The following is a 14030-nucleotide window of genomic DNA, read 5'->3' as shown; positions in this document are numbered from 1 at the left end:
TTTTATAGCCGTAATCATAATACCGTGAAATCGTGATATTTTTACCTAAGGTTATCATACCGTCAGAACCTTATACCGGCCCATGCCTAGTGTATATGCAGTGGTACACTAAAAATGCAGAACATAGATCTATTACCGTGTACCATCGAGCTGTTGGGGGTTTGATAGCAACGCGTGAGGGTCTGGGACAATGGGTGTTTCAACATCCACAATGGTGTTGATAGCTCGCAGATCATGTACCAAATGGTAATCATTTCAATGTGGCTTTTTAGTGGAAAGATGGGTGTATTGCAAGGGCTCTGGGTCATCACGAGCACTCCTGCTTTTAGCAGACCTTCAATGATTGGTCTGATACCATCTATAGCATGTTGTTTTGGTGGATATTGTCTTTGATGCGGAACTCTGTCTTGTTTTTAAGCTTGATTCGAATAGGCTGTGCTGATTTAACTAAACCTACATCCGTTTTATGTTGTGACAATACTTCATTTGGCATTTGTTTGAGCAGGGTATCATGCTCTGTTGAAATCATTATTTTAGTTGGTGGTCTTTTGTTTAACAGTACCCTTTTCTGCTATACCTTCATCACATGCATTTAATGCAATCTTTAGATATTTTTGTTGGGAGTGGTGTAAATGTCTTCATCTGATGTAGGCTGCCATTGTTGTATTTGTAACACTGACTTCATCATGGGCCCAAGATCCTGTGACTCATATCTGTCTGATTATTATAAGCGTGACGTGTGGTGCAGAGTCTGGGACCTGGAACCACTGTTGTAATTCGGGCAGAAGTTTTACTGCTGCTGCTGCTCCTTGTGGTCCCACATATATGTTCAAACTGAACATATAAACAGGTTTTTTGTTGATCATTTCTTCCCAACATTTCTCATAGTCCGTGTGTTCTTGTATTTCATCATACATCAGGGTACAGTGTAACAGTGATAGTGGTTTATGCACTGCTCTCATCTGTCTTGATCTGGTTGCATTCTCACCACCATTGCCAATGGAGTCGACACACCTTCCCCTTTTACCAATTTAGCCCCCATGTATCCCTTTCCTGCTTCATCCTCTTGTCTAGAATCTTCTGACTGTCCTTCCTCTTTTGTTCTGATCCACACAACTATTTTGCCTGCAGTGACTCCTGGTTTAAGTCTCTTTTCTCATGTGGGGTTATACTTCACATCCTCAGTGCCGTCTTCTGTTAATGTTTTGGTATTACTACTAAATTTACCTGTTTACCATTTTACTTTTCTGGGGATGACAGTGATGTCCAGCCACGGATCTACTGCCCCTCTGCTTCTTCCCTTCAAGGTCAATCCTTCTGGAATTCCTAGAATAGGACTCAATGGGATAATAATTTTAGACATTGGATTATTACAGAGTTGTTCTAATATTGGTGTTAATGTTCAGGGAATCCAAATTCTCTGTAACACTTCTGTCCATGATACTGCAGGAAATTCTCTCTCAATCTCTACTAAGTTAACAATTTTGGTCAGGTGCCACAGCTTTTGACTGACTACTTGTTCAGTTTTTCATTGTTCTGCTCTTTTCTCATCAATGTAAGTGTGTTCAAGCCAAAAATGTGTTCTCACTCCCATGGTATCATTACTTCCGTCTGTGACACAATTATCATTTATTACACCTTCATCTTCCCTTCTATTGCTTGCTTCCATAGTAGTGTTATACATACTGTTGTCGGTATGATGTAGTCAGGTGAATGTGTATGTGACTGAAGGTTGGTGTGTGTGTGTCTTTATTGCTATTTAAACAAATTAGGTCCCTTCAGGTCACATAGATGAGTATGAGTGTATGATGTATGAGTGTGTGTGTATGTGTGTCTAGGGGAAATGTGTGAATATTTACTGTTAAAGTAATGATGTCTGTTTAGGACACATAGACAAGTCTGAGTGTGTGTGTGTGTGTGTGTGTGTGTGTGTGTGTGATTACTGTTGTGGTGCCTGATTAAGACACAAACAAGTTTGAGTGTGTGTGTGTGTGTGTGTGTGTGTGTGTGTGTGTGTGTGAGTATATATGTGTATATAAGTGTGTGTGTGAGTATATGTGTGTGTATATAAGTGTGTGTGTGAATATTTACTGTTAAAGGAATAATGTCTGTTTAAGACACATAAACAAGTCTTAGTGTATGTGTGTGTGTGTGTGTGTGTGTGTGTGTGTATATGTGTGTGTGTGTGTGTGTGGGTGTGTGTGAAAACAAGTTTGAGTATGTGGTGTGTGTGGGTGTAAAACAAATTTGAGTATAGTGTGCGTGTGTATGAGTGTGAATGGGGATGCGTGTGTGTCAGTGTGGAAGTGTGTGTGTGTGCGTGGTCACGTGTAGCTGCAGGTGCAGGGCGCGTGGGCGTGCATGTGTGGATGTGTGTGTGCGTGTAGAGCGCGCACATATGTGTGTGTGTTAACACTAAACATGGCATTGCAGGTGTATCGTGTGTTTGGAGAGAGGAAAAAAGTATTCTGTACAGGAGATTTGACTGCAGTCGAGAAAATGAGGAAGGTAAAAGATATTATCTATGTCCAAATACCATCACACAACCGCTTAAACATGCAGATTAGTCAAGACAGTTTCAATACACATATTTACACGTAGTTTATGTACAAAGCGTTCCTACGAATACCAAGAGTTTTAACCTCTTAACGCACGCTGTTCCGTCCACGGGACGGGATGGATGTTAGGAGGTAGCCACACGTTCTTCTGAATGTTTTAAACACCAACCCTTAAACATATATATTCATGTCGTACATTGTTGGAAAGCTTAGATTGCCCTGATTCATTCAAGACCACTCACGACTTATATGGTTGCTCACAGCCGTAATAGTATTAGCAATTAGCTCGGCTAGCCACTCAGCTAAGTGACAAAAGCTATAATGCCTACATACCTTCAAAGTCTTCCCTTTATCCACAATTCAATATGTCCATGTATTTAGTCCAACACGTAAGGTAATAACACAAATAACAAACCATATACGGTTCGTTTACGTCATTTCCTGACCTGCACGTCCATCTCCGAGTACACGTGACTAGATGTTTACGACCGTGAGCCTCTTCTGCTTCTGACGACACCACACACAAGCCAATCAGTGTTTAGGATTAGGCAGTACATGTCTCCAAAGCCAATGAGGACATGTGACCGACGACAATGACGACATGGCTTTGATTGACAGCTGTTCCAGCCTATGGAAATATTCGGTGAAATGAAGTTGATAACCTTTTAGCCAATAGTCTGAGGTTTCCAACAGTGTATGACACTAAGCTATCATGTTTGACTGTCCATAAACAAACTCCAAGCGTAACCGGCGTGCGCCCGGTGCATAAAAGAGTTGAACCATATATCATTAAGCACACGGCATTTTGGTACACGGTTGGTTCTTCTTCGACTTGACATATGCCTTATAGCAAAATAAACAGATAGATAGATAGATAGATAGATAGTCAGTCAGTGAGATAGATAGATATGGTTATATATAATAATATAATATATAATGATAATAATAATAATAATAATAATATGTTGTCAGCTTTCATTAGAGACCAAGATTTTGATTGTAGGCAAAGGGGTTGTAAAGTTATAGGTGTTTGATTGTGGTTATACAGCTTTGGTAACCAAGTGTCCATTTGGAGTCTCCAAAAAGGACCTAAGTAAAACGCATGGACATACCTGTTGAAATTTTTTTTTGGTCTTTTGACTCCAAATTTCTACTGCATGAAGCCAAGACCTGTGGCTGTGGCCTCATTGTGTCTATATCCCGCTGAGTGGTCCCTGAATGTCTGTACACATGTCATTGTATAGGCAAACCTATGGGCGAGTAAACAACCCCATCATTGTAACCTCTGCCACTCTTTGTCAGTAAGTCACAGAATCACACAGACACTTTTACAAGAATCCTGAGAGTGTTTCCTTTCCAATGATACCAGACACATCTCTGAGTCTCAAACTATGTGGGATCTGTGCTGCTCACAACTTGGGCATGTCATTTAGGCTAACAACATAAAAAATAGGGGCGTGTATTAAGAGGTTAAACTTTCAACAAACAAATCACAAAGTGATATACGCTCGCGAATCAACCTGTGACAATCATGATACCGGTCCTGATCAAATCCGTTGACAGCCCGACTTCACACGTACAGACCCACTAAATGTTTGCTCAGCGCTGGCCACACGTCAAAATCCTCAAAAAGGTCAAAAACAGGCTGAATGCAAAACTTACTGACGTTTGCTGACAAAACATACAAGATTACAAAAACTTAAAACTTAGATAAAGAATAACTAAACATTACAAGACTAAGATAGGGTGACAAAAGTAAGAATGTGTGAGGTGAAGAAAAGAAAAGATGGAAAAAGCAAAACCTGAAACAAAGCAAAGCCGGTTTCAGATGGATGCAGCTGTTCTTTCCCCTTTGGCGGGCTTGTGTGTCAGCCAATCAGATTCATCACAGCTACTTTGAGGATCTAATTTCCAGCTTTTTACTGCAAAACTTTTCATCATCATGATTGATTCAGTATTTTAATCCTGATTATAAAATGCATATTATAATCTATTAACACAGAACACAGGATGTATCATTCTGGCATTGATATGACATCAGCTTGATTCGTGAAACTGCTATTCATTAAAACCTGAAAACGATTAATATGATCAAGCATAACACATTGTTATTTTACTTATTCCATGGTAGATAATTGATTATCACAATAATGTAAACACTTTCTCACATTAAATAAACATTCTCATACCAACATTAGTGTTTATGAAAGGAGAAAGTACAATGACAGTTCTTCAAATACCCATTTATCTGTGATCACTGTAATGGCTGTTACAATGGAGGTTTCTTTGGGTAATTGATACAGATGTAAGTAATTGGTATTGTTTTTAAATCATACTATTTATCAAGACGTTCTTGTTAGTTTTTAACACTAATTTTCTCACTTTCAGTCTCTGTGTGGTTTCAGGACACACAGAGGGGGAAGTCAGGAATGTGTCTTTTAGTTTATGACGGTGGTCTGTGTGAGTCTTTCTGACAAGTTATGACGTACGAAGGAGACACCAAAATCCGTCTTATGTTACTTTTATGTAGTTCTTGTCAGTTTTGGTTGCTCCATGGAATGTTAATGGATCTTTGTTTGTCCAAGAGAGAGACCATGTCAGTCTCTATATCAAACCTGGTCCAATTTACTCATCTCAGGGTTAAAGGTGACTCTGACCAGATGATGTTCTGAGCTGTACTGATGCTGTGTCCGCTACATAGTACAGGAAAACTATAAAAGCAATCAAAATCATGGGCGGAGAAGCGGCGAACAAACAACCCCAGCGTCCTCTCCAGTTACGATGGAAACAGTATGTTATCATGAAGGATGCAGATGGATCAAGCAAAAACAAAAGGGTCATTAGTTCTGGAGTGAAGTTGATGAGATCTGAAAACACAGTATTGTTATATTGTTATAATATGTAGAAAATTAGATGAATAATAAATTCATTACCAAAAGCAATGGTCAGAGCAGTTGTTCAGCCTCTTCTAATGTGTAGCTTGTAGAACTAGACCTGAAATGTTGCAGACACTAAGTGAGACTATAATGAGACTGATGTTGTTCCTGTCAGTACCGGGAGAACTGCCTGGCTGCTCAGTGCCTGTTCAGGAGCTTCTGTTTGATACCAGTCAGCCTCCAGACTGAACTGCTGCCATACCTAGTCAAACTCACCAACCCAATGAGGAACCAAGGTAACACACACACACACACACACACACACACATATTCATTCATTCACAAAACAGTTTCTGAATGTCATAGTTGGGTCAAGAGCTTCTCATCTTACTTTATATCAGTTAAGTTGACAGTTTGTATCAACTGGTGTGACATTCTGTTTTTGTGTTTTTTCAAAGGATAGCTTTTACCACTTTCAAAGTTCTAAAACAACAGTGAGGTTGTTTTTGCTGTAATCATCCCTCCTGTTTGTACTGACCATTAGAAGATCCCTTCATAATGCACTTGCAATATAACTGATGGATGACTAAATCTAGTCGTCCTTCTGTGCAAAGATGTATTTTAAGATTTTTCTGAAGCTGATATTAACTTTAGTCATCCAAGTGACTCAAATAAATACAATATCTTTCAAAGTTAATCTTTTGAGGGCCACGTTCCCTATTTTTGTTAGTGTTTCCACTGCAGCTAAACAGCATCCGGTGAAAGACAAAGATGAAATTATTAACTAAAAGACTAACTATGGAAGACTTTATGTGACTGTCTTCGATGGCTGAAGCTCCTCAGATCAAGCAATATGTCATAGCGTATACTGTATTGCCTAACCTGCCAGTATTGCAGGCAGGTTAGGTCATGTATAACCACTGCTCATACATGATTTGATGCTGATCATATTTAGACTCTACACATGGTTGAATAATTCCCTCTTATAGAATAGTCCAAGTGATATGAGCCAAATTTGAGGTGATATATCACCTCATATCATACCTCTTGAAACAAACATGACAAAATGATAACAGATGATTTGCCACTATGGCCACAATGAGGCATTCTTGTGATGGCCCCATTATGATGGGGCCATCACAAGAATTTCAAGAGGTATGATACAAATACATCATTTGGTTGAAGTGGAAACTAAAATGGCCACCATTGCATCCACAAGGCATTTTTGTGATGGCTCCATTTCTGAAAATGTTCAGGGCTCCAAACCAAGTTTCATGCATTTATGAAACAGTGAATATAATTTTCACATATCACCTAGACTTTAAATGAAACAAATGTATATAAACTGTGAGAGTTTGTTGATAAAAGGTGCTCTCCATTTGGCTCCTTGCTTTTTGCACTTACATCTCTTACTTAGGACATCCAGTAAAAAGAAAAACACCTACTGTATACTGATTGTACAGACTACTGCATCTTCTTCGAGGTGCATTTAAGGCATCTTTGATGATGGCAAATTCATTAGCAGGAGGATGGAGGATTGATGATGATAGGGCACTGAATGGAAAGCACCCAATGTTCACATCTGATGTTTCCATATTAAAACTTCTCTGTACTTTTCAGCCCAGATAGCTTTTATCCAGGATGTGGGCCACATGTCACTGAGGAGGTTCCCTGGCAGGTATGGCACACATTTTATGTTCCCATAAAACAGATTCAGGTGTGTATGAGTCCACATGACCCCAGACTGGTGGTCATACTGTATATGTGGGAGATGGCAACCCTAGTTTCTATTCATGGTTTCATTCATATACCTACATTTACCAACACCTCACTTTCAACCTACTTTGTAAGACTACTGACAGAATGACAGATGTTTTAAAATAGGCTAATTATGCTACAGGACGGTTGTGGCTCAGGAGGTAGAGTGGTCGTACACCAGTCAGAAGATTGGTGGTTCAATTCCTGGCTCCTCTTGTCCGCATGTTCTGGGAAGTGTACTTAACCCCAAATTGTGTGTGAATGGTTTGTCGCCCTCCTGATAAGCACCTTGCAAGGTGTCATGTGTGTGAATGGGTGAATTTGGCATGTAGTGTAAAAGCACTTTGAGTAGTTGGAGAAAAAAAAAGACTAGAAAAGCGCTATATAAGTACAGTCCATTTACAGTATATTTGTTTTACAATTTTACTATACATCAAATAAATAGGTTGTCATATAGTTTTTAGTGACTTGAAAATGAATGTATAACAATGTGAGAAGAGCTTGTGCTTTCATTCATAAAAAGAAATGGCTCCATCTGGTGTTAAAGTCTGCACTAGGCAGATTTTACGGTTCACATATGTGGAACACCAGCAAATCCAAAGATTACAGGATGAGTTCATAATTTATCTGAAAACAAAAGTTAGGTGCTGAAATGAATATTGAAACAATTTTTTCCTCCTGTTCATCCTGACCATTGCAAGATCCCTTCATAATGCACAATGGGCCAGATGCAAGACACACTCCTGCACACAGCTTCGTTCTTAAATGAAGTTTACAAGAGATTCACCAATTTTCTCATGCTGCAGTCACAAACAAAGAATCCCCCCACTAGATCCCCTGAAGTTCACATTCTGACGAATGGATTGGGTCCTGTTCATTAGGCCACCTTCAAGACATTTTGAGTTGTAAAATATAAATTCCACTTCTGAATCCATAATCAACTTGATATTACCCCGTTTATAGAAGAAGTATTTTTGTATTCAAGTAGTAGGCCGGTTTAGCCAGCTATATCAGTAAATTGGCAATTGAAACTATGATATAAAGCTTGCAATATAAATATCAACAGCTGAAACTACAAAGCAACTTGTCCACAGTTGCTTTTCCACAATGCAAACTGATTATTTGTTGTTTGTTTTTGTTTTTTTTTAATTGAAATGAAAATGATGAGGGTCTGATTTGCCTTCTTAGATGATGACTCCCCTTGCCAGATGTGTTTTGGCATCCAATTAATGGCAATTTTTTGGGATGGTGCAACAGCTGAGACAGCGTTCACAGCACAGGTCATTTTTCCTCATTCTTTGTCTTTCTCAGGACCTTTAATTCCACCACTTACACTACTAAATAATTTGTGTTTCTGAGAGAAGGAACTCAATCTCAGAGCTCATAAAGTTCCTCTTCTTGGTGCCATTTTCATGAATAGAGCTTCTCTACAACCTGCAGACACCCGAGGCCTGTACTACAAAGCTGGATTTTCTCTTATCGAGGTAACTTCAGGGTTAACCCTGGGTTTTCCGTCCTACGACGCTGGTTCACTTCTTACCGGGGTAAATCACTATGGTAACTTATGCTGAACGGCTAACCTGCTCCGGAGCAGGTTATGTTCTGGATAAGAGATCAATGAGTATAAAAGCACCACCTCCTGACCAATCAGTTCTCTTAGAAAATGACCTGCCCATTCTTAAAAGATCCTGTCAACATTGGTGCGTAGATCGTGAGAGGAGCGCTTAGGAGAGCAATAGTTTTTAGGGATAGATGCAATTTTTTAATTGGCAAAAATATATAGGCCATTAAAAAAACAATCCTTGAGGCATGTGAGGGATATTATTCTGTAGGTTTGACATCTTGAGATCAAAGGGTCAGGGTGCATAATAATTTATTTATTGTAATTGTAAAAAAAATGCCGAAAAGAAATATATGTAAAATAATCCTTGAGGCACATGAGGGATATCTGTCTGTTATACAGTTGGTTTGACATCATTCACTCAAATGGTTGAAGCGCAAAATAGGTTTGTATTTTGAATGTTGAATATTAAACTAACTTAATGTCGCAACGAAAGGAAGAGCACTGAGGAAGCACTCTGCCCGAAACGTCTGTGCCGTAATAAAGTGGCATTGTGTGATCAGAGTGCTGTCCGTTTATATTGTCCAATTTATTAATATTGTATAATCTCAAGAATTTACGCATTAACAGAGTCGTCAATTTTCTGCCAGCATTCCTTCCTGGTTTTTGCTGCAGCAACAGTGTTGCTTTTGGCCTGGATGATGTGTTTGAATTCTTCATATTTTTGAAGAAGAATTGTCTGCTCCACCATAGTAAAGTAGTCTGCTCTGCAGAGTTTCTCCATGTTTGCGATTGATAAGACGCTGCAAACACCTCCCCTTTTATGTGAGCGCACAGTGATCCAGATAGGAAAACCCTGGGTTCAATTACCGAGTTGATAACTAGCTTTGTAGTACCGCTTATCCAGATTGCGAATGTCTGGGTAAGTCAACCCAGGTAACGGAGAGATATCCCGGGAATGTTAATCCAGCTTCGTAGTACAGGCCTCCGACTTTATATGGTATTTTGAGAGCATCATTCATGCTAATTTTTTAGTTCTGGGGAGTGCAGTACATGTTCATTTAGAACTGGTGGGATTCATCATGTTTATGCAGGTCATTTACAACGGTTTCCTGGCAATATGAGTGTTTGTTTAATCTGATGTGGCACACTCAAACAGGTGTGAAATTTAAGATAAAAACATGAACATTTTCTTGCACCTGGCTCAATGTGAGTAATGTGGTCCACCTCCTTCACAAATATGTATTTAAAGGTTCATCCGAAGCTAATATGAAACGTCACCCGTCCAAATGAGTCAAATCAAGATGTATTTCAAAGTTATTCTTTTTAGTGCCAGGTAAGGTGAAGGGAATATAGTTTAGTGGGAAAAGAATGGAAAATAAATATTTATTTAGACAGCGCTGAATCTCAAGAAAAGTTATCTCAAAGCACATTACACATAGAGCAGGTCTAGACCTTACTCACCTGTAATTTGGTAAACAAAGACAGTCTCTACTGTTTTGCTGTCCTTTAGTCGCCATCTTCCTGCCTCTCTCCTCTTCCATTCAGTTTATTCAGTTTTATTTGTATAGGGCCAAATCACAATAAAAGTTATCTTCACATAAAGCAGGTCCAGACCGTACTCTTTACTTGAATACAGACCCAACATTCCCCTACAAGCAAGCACATAGCAACAGCAGCAAGGAAAAACTCCCCTTTAGCATAAAGAAACCTCAAGCCAAACTGGGCTCTTGAGGGGGAACCATCTGCCTTGACTGATTTGGTTGAGAGAGAAAGAAGGAGAGAGAGTGTGTCAGGAGGAGGATAGGGATAGAGGGCAGAGGGAGAGAGGAGAGAGAGGCACAATAACAACAACACTGAAAATAACAGAGGGGTATTGCATGAAACCAAGATAAGGGATTAAGCCGGGATATGTTAGTTATCCTGGCTGAATTTAGCCTCAAGTCGGTTGCATGAAAGCAGGTTAAATTTATCCTGGCCCAGTTACTATGGTGATTTATTCTCTGCAGCTAGCCTGCTCCAGACCAGGCTAACAACCAGGCTAAGATTATTCCCAGGGATTCATCTGGCAGTTCTACTGTCAATCATGTGACAAATTAATGGGTTTTACAGCATTTCCATGGTCTTTCTAAATATGTTGCATTATTTTAATTATCCTGCATTAAAATATTACAGATAGACTATATTGTCGTTTCATTAAAGTCTGTTGACTGTTTAATTGCAACAGTCATTTTATAGTCATTCATGTGGTATCATTATTGTGTATAATGTACAGTAGATTTACTTTGTACTATTTACTAGCCGATACTCACCATATTACTTGGCTGCTTCTGAGGCTGAGCAGCATCTGGGTCCTGTTACACGTTATTTTCTATTAGCACCAAATCACTGACTTCATATCCATTATGGGCTAAATGAGCAAGACAGTTCCATAAAATTGACATGATACCTCAAGCCTGGAGTCCAGCAACACTGTCTCCTCATCTGCAGAAGTGCATCCTGCAGCTGCAGATGTGCCTTCCCCCTGCCCTACACCTAATTATAATAATTGTTTGCACTTAATTATATTTCCTGAGTAGCATGCACTTTTACTTGTCACATTTAAATCAAAGTGTACAACTGTTGATTAGTGGGCTTGGACAGTAACTTCTTCAGTCCTTTAATTGTAATTTTGACAGTTCTAGTGGAGCACTGTTGTATTAATTGTACTTTTTTTTTTTAAGTATATTTTTGGGCTTTTTACCTTTGATGTACAGGTTAGTAGAGAGAGCAGGAAAACTGGAGACAGAGAGGGGGGAATGACAAGTAGGATAGGACCGCTTGGTGCAGGATTCAAACCAGGGTCGTCTGCAGCGAGGACTGTAGCCTCAACATACGGGGCAGGTGCTCTACCCACTGAGCTATACTTAACCCATTAATTGTACATTAATTGCACTACTTCGCTATTGAGCCGGTCCGCAATTGTCTGCCAGGCTTTCTCCCTTTCCTTGATTACAGTGCTTGTGTTGCCTTTTTTTTCTTATAATTTCTTTAACCTCATCATGAAACTCCATCAGGAGCTGTTGTTCAGCGGCCGTGAAGAATGACGCGCAACACCTTTCCATTTTCCAATCTGTGATTCTGTGATCGATGCCGTGGGTCTATTTGAGAATGCCGTGAACACGCACTTATCCCAACTATCTACACCTGGCTTGACATAACCGCACCTTTTCATCCTGGCTCAGCAAACGTGCAACCGAATAAGCCAAGATGCGCAGGTCAGACTAGATCAAGCCGCGCTTGCTCAGTTATCCTGGATTTCTTTATTCTACTTTTGTGCAATACCCCTAAGGAGTATAACTAATAATGATAACAACAGCAGCAGCACGACTGTCTATCAGGACCTGAACATCCATGGCCCCAGGCCTCTGTATCTACCTGTGAGGCAAGAGAGCACAAACACTACAGGGAATAAGTTAAGTTAGTGAATGCATTAATAGTGCATAAATGTAAAACGTAGAGAGGGTGTCTGTTCCCCGGACTGAATCTGGAAGATGGTTCCACAGGAGAGGAACCTGATAACTGAAGGCTCTGCCTCCCATTCTACTTTTAGAGATACTAGGAACCACAAGTAGGCCTGTATGCTGGGAGCACAGTGTTCTGGTGTTCTATGAGCTCTTTAAGATATTTAGTTAACTGATTGGATTCATCTGGCATTATTGATAATTGAGTTTAATAACAATACAAATTCTGCCAGCCAATCAGGAAAGGAGTTGACTTTTTTCTGTGTGTGTGTGTGTGTGTGTGTGTGTGTGTGTGTGTGTGTGTGTGTGTGTGTGTGTGTGTGTGTGTGTGTGTGTGTGTGTGTGTGTGTGTGTGTGTGTGTGTGTGTTCACATGTAGGTTAAAACTGGAGACTTTAACAGACAAAGAGCCAGGCCAGCTGGTGTTCAACAGTGAGGAGGAGGAGAAAGAAGAATGTCAGGAAGGAGGTGAAGAGGGTCTGCCAGCCAGTCAGCCCCAACCTACTACAAATCAAAGTCTTCAGGAGGAGGACCTGATGATAGAGGAATACAACAGTGACTAGCACACACAGTCATGCTTTACATCCACTCTGTCATACTGTGAGACCGTTTCACCTTTTCATCATTGAGTTTTTTGTTGTCTGAATTTCTTATTGAGTTATGGGTCTGTATGGAGGAGGTTTGGAGCAATTTAATATATTCAGATCTGGACTAATCTTAGAAATCTGAGAAAAAAAAGTAAGAGTAATATCACAATTCTAAGAATAAAGTTGGTACACTGTCAGTATTTTGAATTTTTCTTCATTGTAAGATTAATCTTAGGACACAAATGATGTTTTCACATGGCCCTGATCCTCCTCTGTGGTGTAATGATGAAGCTCTGGTGTCACCAGTTTTGTTGTCTCAGTGACGGGTCATCTGCATCCAATATGATCATTTTTAAGCAAACTCATTTTCTTTCTAAACTGAGTCATTAATGTGACTCTGTAGCTCTACACAGTATCATAATACTATTAAAGGATGGGTCTCCATTTTTTCAAGTGAATTATATCACCATACTCATATTTTTATTTTGGTTGTAATCATTCCCCTTGTCCATATTGACTGTGAAGAGACCCCCTCCTAATATGCTTCAAGTGTAAGGAATAAGAGGCCAAATACATTCTACAGTTCAGCTAAAGCTACTGTGGCACTTTGATTTTCCTCATTCAAACTACTAAAGCCACATATTGGTATCATATATTATTCTTGTTTTGCTCTGTGCATTTTGTTCCCCATCACTTCATGGTAATTTTATGAGGATAGGATCTGTTCAACTCGTTTATGGATGTGTGAATGTAGTTTTTAAGGCAAAATAAAAAAATCTGACCCTGTGAAAAATGGGAATTCCTTGTAATAATTTGCCAAAGTGACCCTCACATTTCAGTTCTACCAGCTGAAATATTGTTAGTTTATTTGTTTTAAGTGTACAGCAAGCACTTGTTTTTCCTACTTCACGTTTTTTGTTCTTTTGTTGGGCATCTGTAGAGAAAGGCAGAGTTCATTGAACTAGGAGTAAGCTGTGATAGAGTGCTCAGCATTTAATTGATATCCTTTTTGTACTGTTTCCTGTGGTTGGAAAATAATAATTGTTACATTGAATGCTTATTGAAGGACATACTGTGTAAATCTAAATAAGCATGTGAATAAAAATATGTGTGTAAACCTGATCACAGGGATCGTTACCTTCCACCTCACACACCCCTTCATCCAATATTTACCCAACAGTTTGTCAT

General features: G+C 39.5%; 1 protein-coding gene across 2 annotated transcripts in view; it reads left to right on the top strand.

The window, feature by feature from the left end:
• Positions 1 to 13964, top strand: part of rad17 (RAD17 checkpoint clamp loader component) — a 57223-nt gene extending 43259 nt beyond the window's left edge. For both annotated transcript variants that reach the window (XM_053326042.1, XM_053326043.1), the window contains exons 15-17: positions 5610 to 5730; positions 7055 to 7112; positions 12635 to 13964. In XM_053326042.1, the coding sequence (XP_053182017.1) occupies positions 5610 to 5730; positions 7055 to 7112; positions 12635 to 12818 (363 nt within the window). In that variant the 3' untranslated portion in view covers positions 12819 to 13964. The remainder of the gene's footprint in view (positions 1 to 5609; positions 5731 to 7054; positions 7113 to 12634) is intronic.
• Positions 13965 to 14030: the final 66 nt, after the last annotated feature.

The sequence above is a fragment of the Scomber japonicus genome, chromosome 9 (assembly GCF_027409825.1).
Source record: "Scomber japonicus isolate fScoJap1 chromosome 9, fScoJap1.pri, whole genome shotgun sequence".
Classification (NCBI taxonomy): Eukaryota; Metazoa; Chordata; class Actinopteri; order Scombriformes; family Scombridae; genus Scomber; species Scomber japonicus.
This window is presented reverse-complemented; position numbering and strand designations above follow the sequence as displayed.